This window comes from Myxocyprinus asiaticus, chromosome 41 (genome assembly GCF_019703515.2).
Source record: "Myxocyprinus asiaticus isolate MX2 ecotype Aquarium Trade chromosome 41, UBuf_Myxa_2, whole genome shotgun sequence".
NCBI classification, from domain to species: domain Eukaryota; kingdom Metazoa; phylum Chordata; class Actinopteri; order Cypriniformes; family Catostomidae; genus Myxocyprinus; species Myxocyprinus asiaticus.
The window spans coordinates 26,055,571-26,081,558 of NC_059384.1; the positions used below are offsets into that span (position 1 = coordinate 26,055,571).

Consider the following 25,988-nt stretch of genomic DNA (forward strand, 5'->3'; position numbering starts at 1 on the left):
CTGAGAGACATTCCAGAGTGGAAAGACATTCAGAACTGCCTCGAACACTCCTACTCCAGAATCCCCGTGACAGGGCTAGAAGAAGGGAGACTGAATCCAATAGCAGATGAAATAACTATCCCTAATTGTAGAAGCAAAAAGGGGAAAAGCAAGACAAAAAAATTTGAATGATGAAGGCTTCGATGGTGGTCCTCTGGAAGTGGTTCTGGTCCAACCAGAGTCTTTAGGCGCAAATGAGCGCAATACGTGGAGAGGAATGTTCTGAAGCTGGCCTCCTCCTGGAATCTGAGAACAGAGGAATCCTGCACACACTGGACTGGCACTCACACACGCACAGAGGAACAGAAGGATGAATTAGTAGTCTCCAACTGAGTGGAAAATCCAAAGGGCTGGCGGAGTTCGCCGCCAATAACTGAGAAAAAATAGTCCAACTGGATCATTAATAGCGATAAAACACAAACGCTAGAAGCACCATGCATGAGAGCATCAAAGGCTGACTAGAGTAGTGAGTAAAGAAAGAAAATCCAGCGAAGAGATGAGGGAAAGGAAGCAAATGGACACCGGATAACGCAGCATGGACACCGGATAAATCTCGTCTCAGTGTAACAGTCATGAAGGCAATGCTTTTCATACGTCTTAATTTTGGACTGGCTGCTCTGCATTTTACGATAAACTCTTGAAAGACAAGCGCACACTGAGAAAATTGTTGCCAGTGAAAAGTACAAGGTGACAACACTTACAGATGCGGATGCACCCTCTACTTTGCATTGATCTGTGCCTAGGTAAGGATACATCAGTTTCATATTTGCTGGGAGGGGCCTGTCCCGTTTTCCACGAGCAGAAATCTTGTTACCCTAAATCTATATAGACTGGCGGCCAAATGTTTGGAATAATGTACAGATTTTGCTCTTATGGAAAGAAATTGGTACTATTATTCACCAAAGTGGCATTCAGCTGATTGCATTGTATAGTAAAGAGAAGACTCAGGGCTGCAGGCCTTATGGGAAGAATTGCAAAGAAAAAGCCACTTTTGAAACAGAAAAACAAAAAGAAAATGTTAGAGTGGGCAAAGAAACAGATACTGGACAACAAATAATTGGAAAAGAGTGTTATGGAGCTTAACCCCATTGAGCTTTTGTGGAATCAGCTAGACTGTAAGGTGTGTGAGAAGTGCCCGACAAGACACATCTATGGCAAGTGCTACAGGAAGTGTGGGGTGAAATGTCACCTGAGTATCTGGACAAACTGACAGCTACAATGCCAAGGATCTGCAAAGCTGTCATTGCTGCACATGGAGGATTTCTTTGATGAGAACTCTTTGAAGTAGTTTAAGAAGTTCTGATTTTTTTTTTTTTTTCAAATTGTAATAGTCATTTTTCACGTTATTAATGTCCTGACTGTTGTACATGAAACTGGTGTTGAGCGGGTAGAATTCAATGAAGCTGTTAGCTGAGGACATGTGAGGCGTCTATTTATCAAACTAGAGACTCTGATGTACTTATCCTCTTGTTTAGTTGTGCATCTGGCCTTCCACATCTCTTTCTGTCCTTGTTAGAGCCAGTTGTCCTGTAGTGTACACCTTTGTATGAAATCTTAAATTTTTTGGCAATTTCAAGCATTGAAATCCTCAAAGATTGACTGACGAGTTTCTAGAGGAAGCTGTTTCTTTTTTTTTCTCCATTTTTGACCTAATATTGACCTTAAGACATGCCAGTCTATTGCATACTGTGGCAACTCAAAAGCAAACACAAAAACATTGTTAAGCTTCATTTAACGAACCAAATAGCTTTCAACTGTGTTTGATATAATGGCAAGTGATTTTCTAGTACCAAATTAGCAATTTAGCATGATTACTCAAGGATAAGGTGTTGGAGTGATGGCTGCTGGAAATGGGGCCTGTCTAGATTTGATCAAAAATTACTTTTTGCAAATAGTGATGGTGCTGTTTTTTTACATCAGTAATGTCCTGACTGTACTTTGTGATCAGTTGAATGCCGCTTTGGTGAATTAAAGTGCCAATTTCCTTCCAAATCTGTACATTATTCCAAACTTTTGGCCGCCAGTGTATTTATATAATTAAAATCACAGCATCTGCGCTTTAATCTCAGCTCAGCTCAGCTTTATTTATATCGCATTTAAAACAACAGAGTTGACCAAAGTGCTTCACAGTAATAAAATTTAAAACATAACATCGTTTCAAAATTACCACATACACAAACCAGTAATCTAAAATACAAACACTCCAAAACTGTGTCCTGCATTTTATTTGTCAGACTCAAAGGCCAGTGTAAAGAGATGAGATTTCAGACGTGACTTAAAAGTCTTCAGTGATCACACTCGGACATATTGCGAACTGTTTTTCCAGAAAAGTGAAGCTTCTTGCCAAAAAGAAACGTCATAATAAAAGCACGATTCAAAATAAAATTAGATGCCTGAAATTTAAGAAATTGAATAAAAATATATTTAAACTGTATAGTAAAATGTAATATTCACTGTAATAATAATAATAATAATAATAATAATAATAAAAAATAATAAAAGTATCACAAGCAAGACATATTACAAATAAAAGTTTGGCAAAAAATGTTGAAAAGTTATATTTTCACTTGTTAAAAGTTTTAAGAATTTATTGATTAGACACCATTTTGTTGATGAAATTAAATTAAACTTTAAAAAAATTTCTGGAAAGTTTTGGAAAATAATAATAATTATTAAAATAACACTGTGTAACAATTTTTTTCCTGGGTAGTAAGTGTTATTTCCTAATTGCTTATTCCTCAAAAGTATAGAAAATGGCTATTATTACCCACAAACTTTGCTTTTGTGACCAGGACAGTGATATTTTGAAATGTACCTATTTCCAATGAGTCAGTCAGAAAAAAACAACATATGAATCCAAATTAACATGTATTTATACTAAAGTAATATTCAAAGCCGTGCTGGTCCATAATGGTAACAAGTACCCGTCTCTTCCCCTGGCTCACTCGGTACACCTCAAAGAGGATTACAACAGCATCAAGACCTTGCTGGACGCCTTGAAGTATGATGAGTACGGCTGGGAGGTCATAGGAGACTTCAAAATGGTGGCATTCCTGATGGGTCTCCAAGGCGGTTTTACCAAGTTTCCCTGCTATCTTTGCCTTTGGGACAGCAGGGACACCAAGGCACACTACCACAGGCGGGACTGGCCACAGCAGACCGAGTTCTCTGTGGGGAAGAACAACGTCAAGTGGGAGCCACTGGTGGACCCCCAGAAGGTGCTGATGCCACCACTGCACATCAAATTGGGCCTTATGAAACAATTTGTCAGAGCTGAAGATAAGGAGTCGGCAGCCTTTAAGTACCTTCAAGACTTCTTCCCTAAGCTGTCTGAGGCAAAGGTCAAAGCCGGTGTCTTCTTCGGACCACAGATAAAGAAGGATTTTGGATTCATATGTTGTTTTTTCTGACTTTATGTGAATGAAAAGACTCATTGGAAATAGGTGAATTTCAAAATATCACTGTCCAGGTCACAAAAGCAAAGCCATTTTCTATTCTTCTGAGGCATAAGCAATTAGGAAATAACACTTACTACCCAGGAACAAAAATTGTGTTACATAGTGTAATTATTAAATCATTAAAAATAACTAAACTGGTGTGTTCAGTAGCACATTATCATATTAGAATATTTTTGCTGTGGTATCGAAATTGGTATCGAGAACCGTGAAATTTCAGTGATATCAGTATCGACGACTGAAATTTTGGTACCGTGACAACATTAGTGCCTGGGAGGCTTAGTGTTTATACATTTAGGGAAGGTAAACCTACGAATGGCTTACTTATAGTTGTCAATGAACAATAAACTGGGATAGTAGAATGTATTTTGACTTAAAAAAAGTTACATACTTCACCTTTAAGTGGCAGTTGGTACGCAGGGGTACGCCGAACAGGTGTGTCTTGCTCCCTGAAACAAGCAGGGAGCACTGGTTCTTTCCCGTCTCCTTGTCTCTCTTGAGCGCAGCTAACTTTACCATGGTCAAGATATACAGTATTTGCGGTATGAAATTCATATTTCATTTTAATAAAAATCAATGTGATGGCTTATCCTGTACATAATATTTTATTTTCTTCTTTAAAAATTAATAATTCTGTCAATTTCGTCCTCCGCTTCGCAATAGTTTTGAAACATTTCTCATCAACTAATCTTACACTTGTTAAAAAGCAGGGAATTTATGATGATATCATATATGTTTAAGAAACGCCATATTGAATAAAAATAAAATACAGAGAGCCGTAATGTCTTTGGTGCAGTTACCACATGCAAACGCCTCCTTTTGGAGGGTGCGTCCAACATGTTTGCTCGTGTTGTTATTTGCACAGTTTTTCTTAGTAAATCACCTCCTATGCATATTACGTGCAAATGCCATTTGATAGTTTACACAAGTAAATTAGTACCCTTTATTTGGCATCTTAGTAAATCAGGGCCTTTGTATTAAACTTGGTTACCCGCGGAGGACATTATTTATCATGTGTCTATCAAATTGTACACAAATATATATTTACACTTTACATACAAATACCTACAAAATAGCACTTGTACACACAATTGATTGAGGAGTTTGAGGACATCTGGTATGGAGTCCAGTGTTCTCTATCAGCTGTAATGTAGCTTCACTTTTTCCTCTTCTGAGAAGTGCCATACCCAGAGGCCTCCCTCCCTCTCCTTCTACTTCCCATCCTTTTCCTGGATGCTGAATCAATGCAGTCCTAATGAATGGACTCTATTGATTCGCACCATATGCCTGGGCTTCGGTAATGGCCTTTAAGCGCAGTATATCAGGCATGAGAAAAGAGTGGACAGGAAAGGAAGACAGGGTGTGTGGCTTTTGTAGAATTACTTCCTGTTTTGGTCAGTCCCTCTTCCTTCACACACTTCCTGTTCTTGAGTTCTCGTCAGCTGATTGATCATTTCCTCATCATTGCTGTCATTCTCTCTGTTAGGCATTGAAACCTGTCATCCATCAGGATGTTTCTCAGACTTTGGGCAGCAGGAGGCTGATCAGCTTCTCTCTGTCAGGTAAGTCGGTTCTGTCATATTACTCTTTCTTTTTCTCTCTCTTTACATAACATAGGGTTTATCGGGGTCTACAATTAACATTAATTAAAATTTGTTTACTAAAGCATATACTGTTTAACTGGTGCAGAATTAGTACACAAGTATTTTAGCAGTTTATTCTGTATGTTTGCCGTGCTTCATTGACTAATTTGCATGCAGGACTATTTGAAAACAATTACAATATATTAAGAGGGTTTTAATAAATAAATGAATAATGCCTTTCCTCATATTCATTCAGCTCTATTATGTATCTTTGTTTCTCCTCCACTTTTTCTTTTTCTTCTCAATTATATTTGAACTTGCAATAGCCAAACTATTCACTTTAAGAGCACTGTAACATCAGGCCTCCCCTAGCGCTGTATGTTTTATTCATAAGCACATCTTCTGCCATGAGCTTAAGGTCTGTCTGAGCATATTGCTACAAATATATGCACATTAACGGCTTTGCAGAGGGTCTGCCTGCCAGTGAATCTCCTCTGTGAGGAGAGAAGACTAGTGATCCCCCTGGGAGCTGGAAAACAGGATACCTTTTAGCCCAAAGTGAAGGCTCATGGCCAGCTGACCTGCAAAAACCTGAATGAAGTGTACATCCTTGCATCCTTGCCATTATGGAGCTAGACATGGCTATCACACACTCAGATGTCCCACCTATTGTGCTAGATCTGGATTAAGCCAGTAATCACTAGATTATTGCATTATAATAACACATCTCACTCGAGACCATCTCTGTCTGCCAGGCTCTTTATTACTGATACAGTGGGAGATAATGAGCTCCTATGAGATTCTTAAGAGTTCTTACCTTCCTCTTCTTATTTCCAGATTCAGACTTTATGGCTTTAGCCTTTAAGCCTCTGGCATCCCTTGTTTCTGTATGAACGATGTTTTAATATTGCAAGGACACCAGTGTATCCAGAAAATTATAGAACAGCTTGGAATTAAATACACCTGTATCTAACATAATGGAGTAAAGAGAGACTTTCTGGGGCTGCTTCCATATGTAGAATAATGATATACACACACACACACATACAAACACACACACATACACATATGTGCACCTGTGCATCTACTTATTAATGCAATCAGCCAATCGTGTGGCAGCTCTGTGATGTATAAAATTCAGTTAATTTTCACATCAACCATCAGAATGGGGAACAAATTTGATCTCAGTGATTTAAACCGTGGCATGATTTTTGGTGCCAGACGGGCTGGTTTGAGTATTTCTGTAACTGCTGATCTCCTAGGATTTTCACACACAACAGTCTCTAGAGTTTACTCAGAATGATGCCAAAAAGCAAAGAACAACCAGTGAGTGGCAGTTCTGTGGACGAAAATGCCTGGTTGTTGAGAGAGGTAAATGGAAAATGGCCAGACTGGTTCGAGCTGACAGAAAGGCTACGGTATAACCACTCTGTACAATTGTAGTGAGCAGAATAGCATCTCAGAATATACAACATGTGGAACCTTCAGGCGAATGGGCTACAACAGCAGAAGACCACGTTGGGTTCCACTTCTGTCAGCCAAGAACAGAACGGAACACAATATTTACAGTAATCGTCAGAGACACAGCATCATAGCACTCCCTAGCATTGTTTGAACTGAAACAGTAGGGGGCATCAGTGCACTGGCGCGCTTCGCACCGCCTCATGTAAATGGAAAACGTCTGTACACATGAGAGGTGGCAAGATCGCAAGCAAAGCTTGCCGCCCACCGCGTCCCGTGTAAAACCACCTTTACACTGAACAAATCTATTTCCATAGTTAATTTAATTTCAACAAATTAATGTAACCATTATATATACTGTATATATATATATATATATTATGCAGACAAATAAACACAAAACAATTTGTAATTATTTGCAGCTTTTATTTTAATACTGCTGCATCTGGGACTGCAGAACCCAGAGACCAAGGATATAGCTAATTATTTTGTACACATTATACTTTTTTTCTTTTTTACACTGCTGCAGCAGCAGCTTAAGGACCCTCACAGCTTCATCTGTTTTAGGGCCCAGAGACCAGCCTCAGTGGCGAGGATGGACCAGGTTACGGGACTGGTAACCACGGATAATTCCGAGCCTGCTTCACCACAATGATGACTGGTGACTTGAGTCTTGTACCACCTGCTGATGACCTGATGGAATGTCATCTATTCTTTCCAGAGTGATGTGCTTGTCCAGTAAGGTTTCAGAGAGCATTTGGCTCTTACCCTGAGGCAGGAGATCCACCGCATCCTCTCGAATGCATGGTTGAAGCCATTCAAGCTGGTTCGTGGAGCAGACACTAACAATGTTATCCTCTTGAACGGTGGCCGTAAAATTTCTAGGGGGCAGAGCAGGTGGGTTGGGTTGCTGGACAGGCACCGCCATTTCAGACCTGGCAGATAATTCTCTGTGCTCTTCTGCCGTGCCTCTTTGATAAAGACGAGCTGTCCTGTAGCTCACGTTGGTTCTTCTTCTCTGCACTTCGGGACAGGGCAACACTCAACAATCTGTTGCCAACAACATGGCCATTCATCACTGGCAAAGCATTCATGACAGCTTCACGAGTAGAGAAGGTCACGAATCCAAACACCTTGTTTGTTTTGCATTTTCACAGTGGCATTTGTGATGGTCCCAAATCGAGATAACAGTCTGCGTAGCTGCTCGTTGCCGAAGCTGTACGGCAGGTTTGAGACATAGAGACGCACACCTGGGTAACAGCTCTTGTTCTCCTTATGCTCAGGCTGTTTAAACCTGGCCTTTCATTCCGCCTCATGCTTATTGATTTTTTTCTTCACACCAATTATTGTAACTCACAATTTGTCTGTATCTGTCACACTGCAGCAATCAGAAAGTCTAGAGCAAACTGAAGGATTTAGCTTCTTTTGGTTACAAAACATTCCATTCTATTGATATTTAGTAACCAATTATGAATGATTATAGAGTTCCATTATAACTTTTCAACAATTAAAAAAAAAAAAAAAAAAAAAATCAAATTTAGGTACTGTCAATTATGTGGATATTGGCTTTGTTCAATTTTGACCACTAAAAATGTTGTGTACATGTAAATTTACATTGAGCAAGTTGTTGTGCATCATCACCAAAAACATAATTAGTGATTTAAATGGAATAAACATAAGGCCATAAACATAAATAACTCAAAATATAACTTAAATAACTAAATTTATAAACTAAATAAATAAAAATAAATAACTTTTTATTATTATTATTATTTTTTTATGCATTTACAATGAAAGACTTGAATTTTGGAACTCGGTTCCTCACACCAAGTTGTCATGCCAATTCAATTATGTTTTAAAATATTTGAAAGCAATCAAGCACTTTTAAAGCTTGATTTATGCTTGTCACATCAGCACAGGCACAACCAGGGCATGGGCCTCATATCCACTTACCTTTTCTTTGTTGCCATCATTAAATTTAGATACAAAATATCATGCTGGTTTGACTTATGAGCTCTTGCGAGTGTTAAAAGTGTTAACTTTGACAATGTCTGTTAGGAGGATTGCATAAGATGCCAAATTAAAAGCACACTGTCCAAATTTCAATTGAGTTTTGGGGGCTAAATATAAAAAAATCAAGAAGGAAAAAAAAAACAGATTAATTTACCTTCAAGTATCTGACTGAAGAATGCAGATGTCTTACTCAATCTAAAATTGTGATTTGTCATTTCACCACCAACCCATCCTATTCTCTGCTTTATTTCAGACATTCAGGCAGTGGGTCTGAAGAAGGGAATGTTCTTTAATCCGGATCCGTATCTGAAAATTGCCATCCAGCCTGGAAAGCACAGCATCTTCCCTGCTCTGCCCCACCATGGTCAGGAGAAAAGGTCAGGCATCATCTGCAACACAGTGAACCCAGTCTGGAAGAGTGAGGTGAGTCCATCCAAAACCTTCTTCATCTGAAGTCAACATAATGTGTTTCAGTCACATGTCTGATCGCTTTATAGAAATCTAGGTCATAGCATGTGATTTCAGTGATCATTTAAAAGCGTTTTGACATTTAACAAATCTCTTGAGTTTAAGGCTTTAAGGAGTTTTGAGATGTCATTGTGACACATTTCTGAAAACAACATCACTGCAAGTCTGTAGCTGTTTGTTTGATTGAAGCATGCTCAAGCTTGAAATGCAGCTTTGAGTTGGAACATGAAATATATAGATAGGTAGGTAGGTAGGTAGGTAGATAGACAGATAGATAGTTAGATAGGTAGATAGATAGATAGATAGATAGATAGATAGATAGTTAGAGTGGTGCTCAAAAGTTTGCATACCCTAGCAGAAATTGTGACATTTTGGCATTGATTTTGAAAATATGACTGATCATGCAAAAAAAAACTGCCTTTTATTTAAGGATAGTGATCATATGAAGCCATTTATTATCACATAGTTGTTTGGCTCCTTTTTAAATCATAATGGTAACAGAAATCACCCAAATGGCCCTGATCAAAAGTTTACATACCCTTGCATGTTTGGCCTTGTTACAGACACACAACTGCCAGACCACAGGTAACCTCAGGAGAAATACAGGCTGCTCTGGAAAAAGACAGTGTGGTTGTTTCAAGGAGCACAATACGACGATACTTGAACAAAAATGAGTTGCATTGTCGAGTTGCCAGAAAGAAGCCAATGCCACAAAAAAGCCCGGTTACAATATGCCTGACAACACCTTGACACGCCTCTGGCACACTGTAATTTGGAGTGACGAGACCAAAATAGAGCTTTATGGTCACAACCCTAAGCGCTATGTTTGGAGAGGGGTCAGCAAGTATTGTGCTCCTTGAAACAATCACACTGTCTTTTCCAGAGCAGCCTGTATTTCTCCTGAGGTTACCTGTGGGTTTTTCTTTGTATCCCGAACAATTCTCTTCTGGCAGTTGTGGCTGAAATCTTTCTTGGTCTACCTGACCTTGGCTTGGTATCAAGAGATCCCAGAATTTTCCACTTCTTAATAAGTGATTGAACAGTACTGACTGGCATTTTCAAGGCTTTGGATATATTTGTATATCCTTTTAAAGTTCCATTACCTTGTTACGCAGATCTTTTGACAGTTCTTTTCTGCTCCCCATGGCTCAGTATCTAGCCTGCTCAGTGCATCCACATGAGAGCTAACAAACTCATTGACTATTTATACACAGACACTAATTTCAATTTAGAAAGCCACAGGGAAATTAACCTTTGATTGCCATTTAAACCTGTGGGTGTCACCTTGTGTGTCTGTAACAAGGCCAAACATTCAAGGGTATGTAAACTTTTGATCAGGGCCATTTGGGTGATTTCTGTTATCATTATGATTTAAAAAGGAGCCAAACAACTACGTGATAATAAGTAGCTTCATATGATCACTAACCTTAAATAAAAGACAGTTTTTTTGCATGACCAGTCATATTTCCAAAATCAATGCCAAAATTTCACAATTTCTGCCAGGGTATGCAAACTTTTGAGCACAACTGTATATACACCAATCAGCCACAACATTAAAACCAGCTGCCTAATAGTGTGTAGGTCCTGCTAGTGCCGCCAAAACACGAGCCAAAACAGCGCTAGCCCGCATCTCAGACTAGCCTTCTGAGATGTTATTCTTCTCACCACAATTATACAGAGCGGTTATCTGAGTTTCCGTAGACTTTGTCAGTTCAAACCAGTCTGGCTATTCTCTGTTGACCTCTCTTATCAACAAGACATTTCCGTCCACAGAACTTCCGCTCACTGGATTTGTATTATTTTTGGCACCATTCGGAGTTAATTCTAGAGACTGTTGTGTGTGAAAATCCCAGGAGATCAGCAGTTACAGAAATACTCAAACCAGCCCACCTGGCACCAACAATCATGCCACGATCCAAATCACTGAGGTCAAATTTTTTCCCCATTCTGATGGTTGATGTGAACATTTACTGAAGCTCCTGCATGATTATATGCACTGCACTGCTGCCTCACGATTGGCTGATTAGATAATTGCATGGATGATTGTTGGTGCTAGACAGGTTGGTTTGAGTATTTCTGTAACTGCTGATCTCCTGAGATTTTCATGCACAACATTCTCTAGAATTTACTCCGAATGATGCCAAAAACAAACAAAAAAACATCCAGTGAGTGGTAGTTCTGTGGACGGAAATGCCTCATTGATGAGAGAGGTCAAGAGAATGGCCAGGCTGGTTTGAACTGATAAAGTCTACGGTCACTCAGATAACCGCTCTGTACAATTGTGGTGAGAATAATAGCATCTCAGAATAGCTGTTTTGATGGCACGAGGGGGACCTACACAATATTAGGCAGGTGGTTTTAATGTTGTGGTTGATCGGTGTATATATTAAAGCTGAAATAGCTTTTAGTGTTATATTGAAATGTCTATAAAGATCATCTCAGTATAATCTGAAATGATCTGATATGTCATGACTTTAAACATCAAATGGCAGCTTGCCACCTGTTGTTTCAACCGCCATGGTCCAACATTTTTTTTGCATGTATGAATTGGCCAAGCAAAAATAAAATAAATAATCGAAAGTTTGAAATAACAAGAATATGTCAAAATAATGTTATACTTCTTACAAACAGAAGCTGCAGTGAATGGCATAGCTCTCTTTCTGGTAATGGGGTCTGTTCTTGATTTCTCTTATAGCTAGCATCAGTAAAGAAACACTTACACAATTGTGTGTCAGATTCTTAATCCTTACAGCATTGTCTCATGGGCATCCTCTGGGGCAGCTCATTTACTCATTACCAGAGCACTCCTAATAACATGGAGACAAGCCTTGTTAGCTTTACTTCCCTTGGTGGCTCCCAACAAAAGTCCTATATTAGCAACTCATCTATCTGAAATGGCATTTGCATATCTGGCTTTGATTTATAAATAGCGCTCTTGATTGGCTATTGATGATGAGAGATGTTTGGAGGAGGCATTTCTGCCAGTCTGATTGGGTGTTACTTTAGAAAGGTTGCCTTAATGGCTATGTTCGGAATAGAATATAACCAGGCTACTTTGCATACTATTTCTTTAGTATGCAGTATGTGTAGTGTGCACAGTATGCATGGATTACCTTGATAACCAACTAAGACAAAATGTGCAGTATACTGCACAGCAAAGCACACTACATGAGATACTGTATCCTCCTGAGACCCGAGCATGACTGCTGTATGCATTTTCCATTTCCCTTTTAAATTTGTAACTAGTAGCACTTAATAAACAAGCCCAAAAAATAAATAAAAAAATCCTACAGCAAATAGTTTTTCTAAAAATTGATGTCCACATAAGTTGTAATATTTTAAATAAAACCAAGCTAAAGAAAGTCCGATTTTTTTAAATTAAATTGTTTATTATGTTTCCAGAAATGTTGGTTATTCGTGTTTGTGAGACGTTACAAACATTACTGCTGATTTTCTGTAAAGCTGCTTTGGAACAATGTGTATTGGGAAAAGCACATATAAACAAAAAATTAAATTAAACAACAACAACAACAAAAAAAACAATTTGTTTTCTACTTTGGCAACAAAATCTTAATGTTCTCTCTTTGCAATTTCATACAAACAAGTGATAGCCAGTGCTGAAGCATTTTACCAATCAGAAATTGGCATAATTCAGTCTGATACAAGTAATGGCCAGCATCGTCCAGTCACTGCCAACCATGTTAAAATAAAATTAAACATTATAAATTCTGAATCTGAGTACTGATGACCATTGTCCAATGTCTGAAAATCGTGTTGAGTGGTTTAAACATCATCTGCAACCTGAAACTGATCTTTTGTTCAGACTTTAGGAGTGAATGCACTTAGCTGCATGGGAAAGCTATATGATGTTCCCTTGCTCCCTTGCTCTTTATTTAGTTAATTACTCAACCTCCAGTGTGCTGTCTGTCTGCACTGGTCTCAGAACAGTTCGAAATGCTGCTTATTTTCATTCTAACTCCATATAAAGCTTTTAAAAGCAGCGTGTTTTTTCTCAATGTGAAAATGCACAGGAAATATAGAATTTCTAATGAAAACCTTGTGCTATTGTACACTATAGTGTACATTGTGTTTAGCAGTGTGGCATTTCATGATAAATCGCTCAAATGTTAAAAATGGCATACTGGATGAAACTAAAGACTCTAATCTTTTGACTAAAACAGGTTTCAATGTAAAGACTTAATTAGGTTTCTTACCAGATGTAGTTTTGTTGCAGTTTCTCCCAAAGACAAACACTGCTGTAATCGATGCAATGTTGTTTTGTCACAAGACTCTGTGTGTCGAAAGTTTAACCCTTTACAGACATCCCAGAGTCTCCTGAACTGAGATCAGTCAGATCAATGAAATTAAATTATGCGTTGTATATGGCGAAGCCAAAATACAACGTCCACACATGTGTACGTGGAGTCAAATGTGAGGTATTGCTCAGCTTGACTTTCCATTTCCTATGTGATGAAAAGAACTAAAGTAATATCAACCACCATTTTTATCTTTTTCTTGACGCATATGTAATATCTTCATATGTTCGATTGGATTCCCGTATCCTCGTCCATCTCAGCTATCCATTTGAGAGAGTATCAGAGTATTTTACGGCCTGTAAAATACACAGCACAAGTCAAGCAGTTGGCAGTAAGTCAGCTGGGTGAAATATGGGCCCATTTTACGCGCGTGGCTGAGTTGGCTGAAAGCCAGGATAGTGCGGAACGTGAGTCACAGAAGGTTTTCACTGCAGTGGCCCTTTGGAGGTTAATGGCACCATTGTAATCTCAGGTGCATGAAACGTGACCTGCTGTGTTTTTGTCACTTTTCCCATAGCCTTGTTGCTTGTACACTGTTGGGTTCGAAGAATGTACAGGATTTCCTGTGTTCACAGAAAATTCCAAAGGGACATGCATTATGTTTTAAATTAAGTACTTTTTAACCATTTACTGTATTGATACTTTTATCCTGATGAGAACATCCATTTTATCATTTTCTTTGCTCTTTACATTTCTTTCTACAAACATACGTATATAATAAGATATGTTGAAAAAGGGGTTTGAATTGAACTGAACTGTAAAATGTAATGCAGGAAGACAAGAATGCTTAAAAACATGATGAAGGCACAAACATGCAGTGCAGTGACACGGATCCCACTAATGGAAAAGCCATAAATCATATTTCTTCTTCTTTTTTTCCCCATCTCTGCTTTAAAAAAAATAAATAAAAAAATTGCCTAAGCTGGCTTTCTGGTCTTAGATGGTTTCCCAGCCTGGTCAGCCTGGTCAGCCTGGTCTGTTGGCTGGTTTATAAAGGGATTTTGGACCATTTTAAGCTGGTCAGGCAGGGATATCAACTAGACGTCTTAAAACCAGCAAAGACCAGCAAACCAACTTAGGCTGATTTAAACCTTCTTTTTCAGCAGAAAATGAAACATTGTTATAATGATGTCTCAATATTTCTCAATATTATTCAGCCTTTTGACAATATTTTATGTACAATGTATTTGCTCTTCTCTTAAATTTTCTTTTATAGTTTGAACCAAGCAGCCCGAGTACAGTGACAGAACTGATTCATGGAAATGAATTGTTGAAAATGAAATTAATCTTAATGTCATCTTACTTACAAGTTGCCAGACACAGAGAGGGTGCTAAACTAATTCACTGGCATGCTATTTTTGGTAACTTAACATCTTCAACTCTGCAAACCCGCTGGTAGGTCCAAAAGGGGGCGCTATGTCTCAAAAAAAGTTCACTTCTGAATTTATGTTACAAAAAATAACAAAATAAGGCCTGAAAACATTAGAGGTCATGTGGTAGAAATATTATAATACGAATATAAAAGTCTTTCAAATAGCACATAAATATCAAATGAAAGCTCTCATTCTCAGGAATGCAACTTGTTGCCCTTATACTACAGTTCGAAAGATTTTCAAAAGAATCACAAATTATTGATGTTGATAAGACATCATTGATGAAGATATCAAATACAAATATCTCTTTAAAGCGCCAATCACTGCTGCTGTAAGCCCCAAATAGCAAAAAACTTTATATATGCTTTTACCTTAGGTAGTTTTCTAAAAAATGAGCAATTTTTTACTTGTCTGTGAGCTTGCTTGTGTGAATAATCCAATGTAATATTTTAGATGTCCAGAACAAAATATGCAGTGGAAAGGCATGCTAAAAAAATAATCGGAAATATAAATTACTCTAATGACACCTAGATTGAGCTTCTAGTCCATATGTTCTGAAAAAATTTGACCAATTTTTGGCAGTTAGTACACAGTATGTGTAATTGGTGAGCTTTTAAATTTGAGCATGAAAAACTGCAGGTGGTAACTCAAAAATGCCCCAGAGATGAAGTCTGGCCAAAAAGTACCTTAAGATCTCCACGATATCCACAATATTGCTTAATTTTATATAAAAAATTACTAACTCTGCTGATAACCTGCAGCACTTGCCAAGACTGACATCTTCTCTTGGGTTGCATAGCAACCATTCAGACCCCATACAACCGTTCAGCTCTGGCATATTGGAACTACTGTATGTTAGTAGCAATCAAGCATATGTTTGCCCAGTCGCCTCGATAATGTTGTTATTTGATCAATAATAACAGTGTGCAAACTCTGAACCAAACCAGCATTCAGAGAGGAAGAGGCACTCGAGTGTGGATAAATGTGAAATCTTGCGTTAGTCCAGCCATAATGGTTTTTGTCAATATAATGAGCTTTTAGGTGTTTGCTTCTCAAGCTTCAAAGCCACTTATGTCAGCCCAACTAATGGCCTGGCTCAGCATTCCTATTATTGCTGCTGACAGTGTATTCCTCTACCACACTTCAACTTCAACTTTAAAATCATAGACTTGAGTGGTGCCTATCACTGACACTGTTTGTCGGTAAGCACGAGCAGTTACCAAAAGATGTTTCAGTGTGGATACAGTGCAAACTACCTCACAATGATGTGCAAGAAAGCACTGTGGCAGTTCACACATAGCTGCAAGCATGATACTTCTCGTGATGAGTCTCCGCGGTGTCATGCACAACGAGCCACGTGATAAGATGCGTGGATTGGTGGTCTCAGAAGCAGAGGTAACTTCTCCTCCACCACCCGGATTGAAGTGAGTAACCGCACCACCACGAGGACCTACTAAGTAGTGGGAACTTGGCATTCAAAATTGGGAGAAAAAGGGGATAAAAAAAAATTAAATTACATTTTTTGAAAATTCTGGGTTAAATTGACTTCCACTTTTGTCATTCCATGTCCATATAACTTTCTTCAAATTTGGAAGAATATACTGGGCTGCGTTTCCCAATAACGATCAAGCTTGGTGGTTAAGAGCGTTTTCTACAAGCAATTTTACGAACATTCGTTATTTTATACGTGCGTTTCCCAAAACTGCACTTAACATGATCGTGCGAGGATGCGCTTTAAGTGCTACTTAAGAGAGTCACTATCCGTGTGACAGTGCTGAACTGTGACTGTGTAGTGTTGCTCGTTGTTGTAACTTTATTTTATTTGTGCGTAACTTTACAATTATTTGTCATTTACCTCGCTAAAATTTGCTTTAAAACATTTTCATAAATATTCGACCAAATTAACTGCATATTTACATATTGTTTTTACAATAATCTTTTTATTTACACAATCTGCTTCCATAATCAGGTGTGTATTTATAATATATCGTTTTCACAAATTCCTCTTGATATAAAAGCTTCCAGTAATAGTGAAGATAACGGAGGCCCTGTGTATGATCCGGCTATTTACAAGCATTCATATAACATGTTATCGCTGAGCACAAACGTTTGGACGTTTGGAAGTTGCGCTTAAGGGAAATTCACCAATAAATTGGAGGTCAGCTCTTTACTCCCAGAAGTGATAATGGTAACAGCAATGCTTCAGGTCCGGTGCTACACAACTTGTAGTGCTGGCGAGAGAGCATTTCAGTGTCAGAGAAGAAGAGGAGATGAGGATAAAAGTGTCTGCCAAATGAATAAATGTAAATGTAGGATGATGAGCCAGTATATACAGACGATTTTCATGCACGGCAGCAAGTTAATGACTTTTTTAATCTCTCTAATATTAATTTATACAGTTGTCTGCATCAATCATGCCACCACTTTGTTGTTACCAACTTGTCCAACTATTCCACACAAATAACTTTATTTGTTTACTAATTCATCTATTGATCAATTTAGACTATCTATTTTATGCATTTTATTATTATTATAAAATAAAATAATAATAATTATTATTATTATTAGACAAGTCTGTTAAAATAAAAATAAATAAAACACATATAGTATATCCTGCAAGTCTCAGCATAAAGTGTAGCTATTGGTATTTAAATTGTATAAAGTGATTTTCGCGATTGTCCTGCAGGTGTCTGCATAAGTCTATGTCCTTTCGATGCTCTTAGAGCTGTACGATTACTCCAGAGCACTCGTAAATCTACAAGCATTTTTAAATACTACCTAAGTTACTATGCTTTTGGGAAACGGTCCGCAAAACTAAGATGAATCGTATGTTGGATTCTACGATCTACTTAGGTTTATGATGCTTTTGGGAAACGAGGCCTTGGTCATTTTTTCCATCCTGTTTGAAGCTTAAAAGCTCCAGTTTATCTCCTAAATGATGATGGAATTTTGTTTTTTTGGGTAAACTATTTGTTCAAGAAGCGTGAGTAACCTAGTTGTTCAATATGGTTGTCTGATTTCCATGTTGGAACCTTGACATTATGCCTCATTTGTTTTGCAGTGCACTAGATTTCTCTGTGAGATTTAAAGACATGCCATCTTATTTCTCATAAAGTTTATTTAGCCTGATTGCATTACTTTTTATGACAAGGGCAAGAATTTATCTTGATGTCTTAAGCAGACTGCTGGCTAGCCAGATCCTTGATTCATAGCACCAGACAGTAAGAAAGGTTAAACCTGAACACGCCTCTCATTCTCTCTGATTTACGTATTAACATTATCACAGTTTTACTGTATTAACTCCTACTCTGACAGTCTGAGATCCTGGTGTTAGATTCAGAAACATGACCTGTCCCAGAAAGCACTGTGTCATTATCTGATTCTGCACTGTGGCTAGGTGGATTAAATCTGTAATTCTTGGAAGTTTTTACATCGTACTGAGAATACTAACAAGATTTGCCGTTATATTAGCCAACACCACATTATAAAACACTACTGTGGTGTCATTTTGATAGTAATGCCATGGTTCTTTGATATATACCATGATACTGAATGATGGCAATGATATGATTACAATATGACCAAAAATATGGTGATGCCATCGTAGTTTTTGGTACTTTACGTTTGTGCTGATTCTCCCTGAAAGCTAAAGCTTTTTGAAATAGTTATTTTTTTTCTCACATCATTAAATGTGATGCATTTCTGAAGAGTCTAAATAGCCTCCCTCTGTAGCATGCAGCTGTTTTTGTTTGCTGGCGTCAACATTTTCTCCTTTTTGCATGAGCCATTATTGGTAAATTACAGCTGCATCAACCTACGGAGCATAAACACGCAACCCCTGAACATCTAAACAAAACACCTCTCGCATTGAGAAATGTCTGTTTATCTTCCACTCGCTCGTGCATTTACAGGCTTTCCTCTAACTAGCATAATGTGTTTTCTGAGCCTATGGGTGACACAGTGGATTTAGTTGTGGTGGCATGGGGAGGGGGTCCAGCTTGATGGCTTTGTGATTGCTGAAGCCACTGAGTTTGGTTTGTGTGGCAATGATTAAAACATTGTCCTTAAAAAGTCCTCAGTGCCTCCTCAAACAGAAACTGTGATGGTTTGGGGTTGACTGCTATGAGAACAAATCCTGTCTTGTGCTTCCATAGCATCATCACTGCAGCAGTTTTCAAATGGCCTCCAGTAAGAGCGATGCAGCATCCTTGAATGGAGAAGAGATTCTGTATACGCCATGTTATATTATAATGAGTCATGCAGAACAATAAATAGCAACAGCTGAACCTTGCGAATGTTGATATTTCTTCTCATAAAGAACCTACCAAAGATGCTAATATAATCTAGATTATTTGTTTTGATCTTAAAGAAATAATTTATAGTCATATTTTTTTTTTTAAGAAAATGCGGGACGATTCTAAATTATTTTTTGTTGAAATCAACATTATGCCTCAAATGCTGTTTATTAAGCATAACTTGTATTGAAACAGGTGTCTGTCTGTGTTTTGTTTCCTTTCGGAGTGTATGTGTGTGTTCGTTTGTGTGTTTTCTTGCAGGTGATTTGCTGGCTCATGGGATCGCAACAAATTAAAGGAGGAGATGAGCAGTATTAACAAAATAGAAGCATTTTATTTAAAAAAAAAAAAAAAAAAAAAACACCCATACAGGAAAAACTTTGGTAAATGGAATGTTTCTGCTTGAGCAAATAAACCAGGTAAATGGACATAGAGTGTTGTGTGTAGATGGAGCCCAGGAAGGAATGAGAGACTGCTCCTCAACGAGAAGGAATCGACTTAAATAGTCTGGGAAACCTGCGCAATGGTGTTCCCAATTACTTACTAGCCAACAAATCACCTACAAGAAAACACACAAACGAACACACACACACACACACACACACACACACACACACACACTGAAAGGAAACAAAACACAGATAGGTAGTGTCCGATAGGGTCATAACAATCTGAATATATATATATGTATGTACAGTACTGTGCAAAAGTCTTAGGCACATAAGATGTTTAACAAAAACATTTGTCTTAAGATTTGTCGTCTTTTATATATTTAAGCCTAAATATATAGAAGATTTGTGGCGAATTCTCCAAGAAGCTTGGAACACCCTATCTGTCCAGGTGTCCCTAGGAGAATTGGTGCTGTTTTGAAGGCAAAGTCAAATATTGATTTAGCATTTTTCATGTTTACAAGACTTTGGATGATGTTAATTGAAAAATGAAAACTAATTATGGCACTACTGAATTTTTCACAAGTCCTAAAATTTTGCACAGTACTGTATATACAGTATCTATCTATCTATCTATCTATCTATCTATATATATATATATATATATATATATATATATATATATATATATATATACATATATATATATATATATATATATATATACATATATAGTTATAAATTATGAATATATAGTTGTAAATCTAAATATATAGTTAAAAATCCTTAATATTTAAAAGTATCTCTGAATAAATAATTATAAATGTGTGTATGTATATAAACTCGTCCTCTCACTTTCAAATGCTTTTATTTCCAGCAAACTTAAAATGTGAAAATATTCGTAAGAACATAAAAAGAATCAACAACTAAGACATAAACTGAACAAGTTTCACAGACATGTGACTAACAGAAATGGAATAATGTGTCCCTGAACAAAGGGGGGGTTAAAATCAAAAGTAACAGTCAGTATCCGGTGTGGCCACCAGCTGCATTAAGTACTACAGTGCATCTCCTCCTCATGGACTGCACCAGATTTGCCAGTTCTTGCTGTGAGATGTTACCCCACTCTTCCACCAAGGCACTTGCAAGTTCCCAGACATTTCTAGGGGGAATGGCCCTAGCCCTCACCCTCCGATACAACAGGTCCCAGACGTACTCAATGGGATTGAGATCTGTGCTCTTCGCTGGCCATAGCAGAACACTGACATTCCTGTCTTGCAGGAAATCACACACAGAACGAGCAGTATAGCTGGTGGCATTGTCATGCTGGAGGGTTATGTCAGGATGAGCCTGCAGGAAGGGTACCACATGAGGGAGGAGGATGCCTTCCTTGTAACGCACAGCGTTGAGATTGCCTGCAGTGACAACAAGCTCAGTCCGATAATGCTGTGACACACTGCCCCAGACCATGATGGACCCTCCACCTCCAAATCGATCCCTCTCTAGAGTACAGGACTTGGTGTAACGCTCATTCCTTCGACGATAAACGCAAGTCCGACCATCACCCCTGGTGAGACAAAACTGCGACTCGTCGGTGAAGAGCACTTTTTGCCAGTTCTGTCTGGTCCAGCGAAGGTGGGTTTGTGCCATAGGCGACGTTGTTTCCAGTGATGTCTGGTAAGGACCTGCCTTACAACAGGCCTACAAGCCCTCAGTCCAGTCTCTCTCAGCCTATTGCGGACAGTCTGAGCACTGAAGGAGGGATTGTGCATTCCTGGTGTAACTCGGGCAGTTGTTGTTGCCATCCTGTACCTGTCCCGTAGGTTTCGGATGTACCGATCCTGTGCAGGTGTTGTTACACGTGGTCTGCCACTGCGAGGATGATCAGCTGTCCTTCCTGTCTCCCTGTTGCGCTGTCTTAGGCGTCCCACAGTACGGACATTGCAATTTATTAACCTGGCCACATCTGCAGTCCTCATGCCTCCATGCAGCATGACTAAAGCACGTTCACGCAGATGAGCAGGGACCTGGCATCTTTATTTTGGTGTTTTTAAACTAAGCCACTGACAGGTGAAGTGAATAACATTGATTATATTGTTACAATGGCACCTGTCAAGAGGTGGGATATATTAGGGAGCAACAGTCAGTTCTTGAATTTCATGTGTTGGAAGCAGGAAAAAGGATCCAAATAGTGATGGCTAGATGACTGGGTCAGAGAATCTCCAAAACGGCAGGTCTTGTGGGGTGTTCCTGGTATGCAGTGGTTAGTACCTACCAAAAGTGGTCCAAGGAAGGACAACCAGTGAACTGGCGACAGGGTCATGGGCGCCCAAGGCTCACTGATGCGTGTGGGGAGCAAAGGCTAGCCCATCTGGTCTGATCCCACAGAAGAGCTTCTGTAGCACAAATTGCTGAAAAACTTAATTCTGGCCATGATAGAAAGGTGTAAGAACACACAGTGCATCGCAGCTTGCTGCGTATAGGCCTGTGTAGCCACAAACCAGTCAAAGATGCCCATGCTGACCCCTGTCCCCCGCTGAAAGTGCCTACAATGGGCATGAGAGTGTCAGAACTGGACCATGGAGCAATGGAAGAAGGTGGTCTGGTCTGATGAATCACATTTTCTTTTAGATCATGTGGACGGCCGGGTGCGTGTGCATCTTTTACCTGGGGAAGAGATGGCAGCAGGATGCATCATGGGAAGAAGGAAGGCCGACGGAGGTAGTGTGATGCTCTGGGCAATGTTCTGCTGGAAAACCTTGGGTCCTGGCATTCATGTGGATGTTACTTTGACATGTACCACCTACCTAAAGATTGTTGCAGACCACATTCACCCCTTCATGGCAACGGTATTCCCTGATGGCAGTGGCCTCTTTCAGCAGGATAATGCATCCTGCCATACTGCAAAAATTGATCAAGAATAGTTTGAGGAATATGACAAAGAGTTCAAGGTGTTGACTTGGCCTCCAAATTTCCCAGATCTTAATCTGATTGAGCATCTGTGGGATGTGCTGGACCAACAAGTTCGATCCATAGAGGCCCCTACCTTGCAACTTACAGGACTTAAAGGATCTGCTGCTAACGTCTTGGTGCCAGATACCACAGGACACCTTCAGAGGTCTTGTGTAGTCCATGCCTCAACAGGTCAGAGCTGTTTTGGAGGCATGAGGGGGACCTACATGATATTAGGCAGGTGGTTTTAATGTTGTGGTTGATCGGTGTGTGTATACATATTGTTGGGCCTCATGTATTCAGATAGAAGACAAAGGCAGGCCTAACACAGTCGTAAAAACCTAACTCAAGCCCCCACCTTCCAAGTCATAAATCTTACTGATATAAATTCGCGCCAAAATCAAACAAAGGGAGTCCAAAACAGACTACAAATCCATGAAGCCTTACTCATTAAAGGATCGAACTCTCAACTCCTATTGGATGAGGCACACAACAGAACATCACCTCAAACCATGATATCATCAGGAGTTGAAATACCTCTGAAATGTTTTCGTGAGTTGCTTGCAGCAACTTTGTTTGCAGCGTGTGGACACAGCTCTTCGCTGCTCTCCGGTGCAACCTCGTGGCACAAGGAAGTAACATCCGACTTGAAACTGTAGCCATACAATCTCCATCTCGCTGGACGAGTTGAGATTACTCTGTGTTCAACCGAACATTCTAACGGATCCGAAGGAGACCGCCGAGCAATTCACATCTTCATCCGTTTGCCTACAGAAGTGAAGAGATTAAAGATTTCTCTTCCATCTTCATCAAGTCAACATTTCTGAGTTCTCCGCCAGCCTGCCGAGAATCAACAGCCATACCGCCCACTGACAGAGCGAGGAAACAGCCTCCCGTCATCACACGAGCCTCAAGGAACTGGGTCAGAGTTAAAGGACGGAGGAAAACACATTCTACCTGTGTCCTCATGCGATTCAAGTAAGAGGTTTACGTCTGGGCAGAGATAGAATATTATAGTGTGTTATTCTTGTGTTTCAAGGTTTTTGCTTGTACAGTTTACGGACCGCCATGTCCGCTCATTATTAATACTCAGGGTATTAATTATCACAAATTTGTTTTGCTGTATTGTGGTCCAACCAAATTGGACTGTTGTGCAATTTCGCCATCGCGGGTGAGACAGCAGCTGAGTTTATCCATTAAAGAGTCAAATAACGCGGGACTGTTTACGAGCCGTCCACCACGTCTCTGAGCAATGAACTAATGGCTGTTTTCTCTCTCACGATCGCGAAATCGGCTTTAGGGCCGTCATCTCTCTCTCTCTCTCTCATACTAACCACACACCCCACACACACACACACACACACACCTTATGTGTTATAGAATTATTTTTATTTCCATATCTAATCATATCACTGTTTAGTTTGTAGTTGTAAGTCGGAAGTTTATTGACTGCATTGTATTAATTATTAATTGATATTACTGCATAAATAAACTTTGTTTATATTACAAAGAGAAGTGTTTTGGTTTGTTTTGCATACGCCTGTGTCATGCTGACGGGATGTCAGTGCTCGGATTCAAACCTTCATTCATTGTTTTTTTTCCGGAAAATCGATATTCTTCGGATGCCAATTTTCCTAAGAAAACAATCTAATATTGAGACTGTTTTACTATTTGGTTATTAGTCCCTGATTCCAGGGTGGTGCCCCGTCAATGTTAATCCTTATTAATATTCTATTTATTTTTGATAATTGATAATTATCTTTGATGATTGAATTTGAATGATCAATAAGCTAGTGTTAATTTTAATTAATGTTTCATCGATGTTAACAATTAACGATTATCTTTGATAATTGTTGATTTAAAGGATTTTAAAAAGCTAACATTGATTCTCATCAATGTTCTATTGATTTTAATAATTAATAATTATCTTTGATAATTATTAATTATTGCTAATAACCAAACTTGCTCCTAAACGTAGCACACTACATTTACTGGAGCCCCATATGAGGTTTTAATGAGTTAGATTTAATTGATTAATTCAAATATTAATTAATAACTACAGAAATAATTATTAATTATTTCTGATAGTAACACTGATCTAAACAACCAGTAAAGCCCTACATAATAATTGGTGCCCCGTGTGAGGCATCCTACGTGCCAGTTCTGTCACAGTGTGTATGCATAAGAATCCAAAGTAATAATTTGAATCATTACTTCAAAGTTTGGTTCTGTTTGAAAATTTACTTCTCAAAACTTGCCAAACATAAGCCAGTGTGGTGTGAAAGTGCTCTTAAGAGTGAATTAGGGGTTGGTAAAATTACTATAGTCTGTTTAAAATCTGCTGTTGTTGTTATTTAACTCCTAACGCTTTCATCTAAATGTTACAGAGAGGTGCCAAGTCACTTCATTGATGTCCACCAAAGAGAGAACGCAGTGAAATTCGCACATCATAACAGTAGCCCGTAAGCCACAGGTCGAAGCCTTTCAACTGTGCTTTCGTGTTAGCATTATATCAACTGTAAAACAACAAGCTATCAGAGCCACTGTGTCACAAGAATTTTAATTGCCCCAGTAAAATGAGTCACCAATCGCCCTGCGTGACTGGAGCCGAAGCTCCACAGAGGTTAGTCAACCCAGCACTGCAAGATGTAGTTGCTGCTGTCCTCCGTCTCTCCATAGAGGAAAGAGATAACCTTAATGGCTACAATATTAGTCGTTGTGATGAAGCATTGCAGGAACTAGTTGATTATATCAACAACCCGGTCGGGAAGCCAATGTGCACAATCCTGGACCTAGTGGGCCAAATGTTCCTCCTCCATCACCGCAAAACCCAACTGCAAACCGCCGAGCACCAGGCCCAGCTCGCCCAGCTGCAGAGCAGCTACAAAGCAGTGCAGAGGGAGAATCTCAGCCTGCACCAAGACGTTAGGTGCACTCAAGCTGAGAAAGTCCAGGCATAGGAAGATAATGCCCGGATGCAGGAGGAAAACGAAACCCTCCGCTACCATAGCTGCTTTCGCCATCACCCAGAAGAGGCACGAGCCTCCGCGTGAGTATTTTAGACACCTGAGAACCATGTACTTCCAAGGAAGTAACACACCAGGTCTGGAGGAGGAATGAGCTTTCAAGTCTCTTTTCCTTCACAACCTCCACGAGTGCGTGCGATATGATGTCACGATGCACTGCAGAATGGGCAACCCCACCATGCAGGAAATCAGAAAGTACGCGCAACTGGCATGGGAGACACGCGTGCACCCTGCCCGAAGGCATGAAGGCGACGCCAGAGCCCTGGGGATCCAAGCCTCATATACAGACCTAGCGCTTGAAGGCAACGAAATGCCTCGCGTTAAGGTGAATGCTAGAACAGGACCCCAGAGGCGCCGATAACCCCACCAGCAGGGTAGGCAACAGAACCAGGGGGGTGATGACCAGACACATCCCCAGGGTCACGGCAGGCCTAAACAACAAAACGTTCGCCGGCCGAAAAGAAATGCACGTTTCGAACAAAAACCCAAACAAGAAGGTTAGTGGGTAGGCAAGGTTTCAAATCCCCTCAGAGAACAGGATTTGAGAAAAGAAATGGAGGACATAAGGAGATACTTGACTGAGTTAGTAACTAAGCTTGACATGCTCCATTGTTCACC

At 39.4% G+C, this 25,988-nt stretch overlaps 1 protein-coding gene across 6 annotated transcripts in view; it reads left to right on the forward strand.

The window, feature by feature from the left end:
* The window catches only part of LOC127432005 (E3 ubiquitin-protein ligase HECW1-like), a 160,372-nt gene that overhangs the window by 56,032 nt on the left and 78,352 nt on the right, over nt 1–25,988 (forward strand). For all 6 annotated transcript variants that reach the window (XM_051682728.1, XM_051682727.1, XM_051682730.1 and 3 more), the window contains 2 exons: nt 4,981–5,056; nt 8,805–8,974. In XM_051682728.1, coding sequence (XP_051538688.1) covers nt 4,981–5,056; nt 8,805–8,974 — 246 coding nt within the window. The remainder of the gene's footprint in view (nt 1–4,980; nt 5,057–8,804; nt 8,975–25,988) is intronic.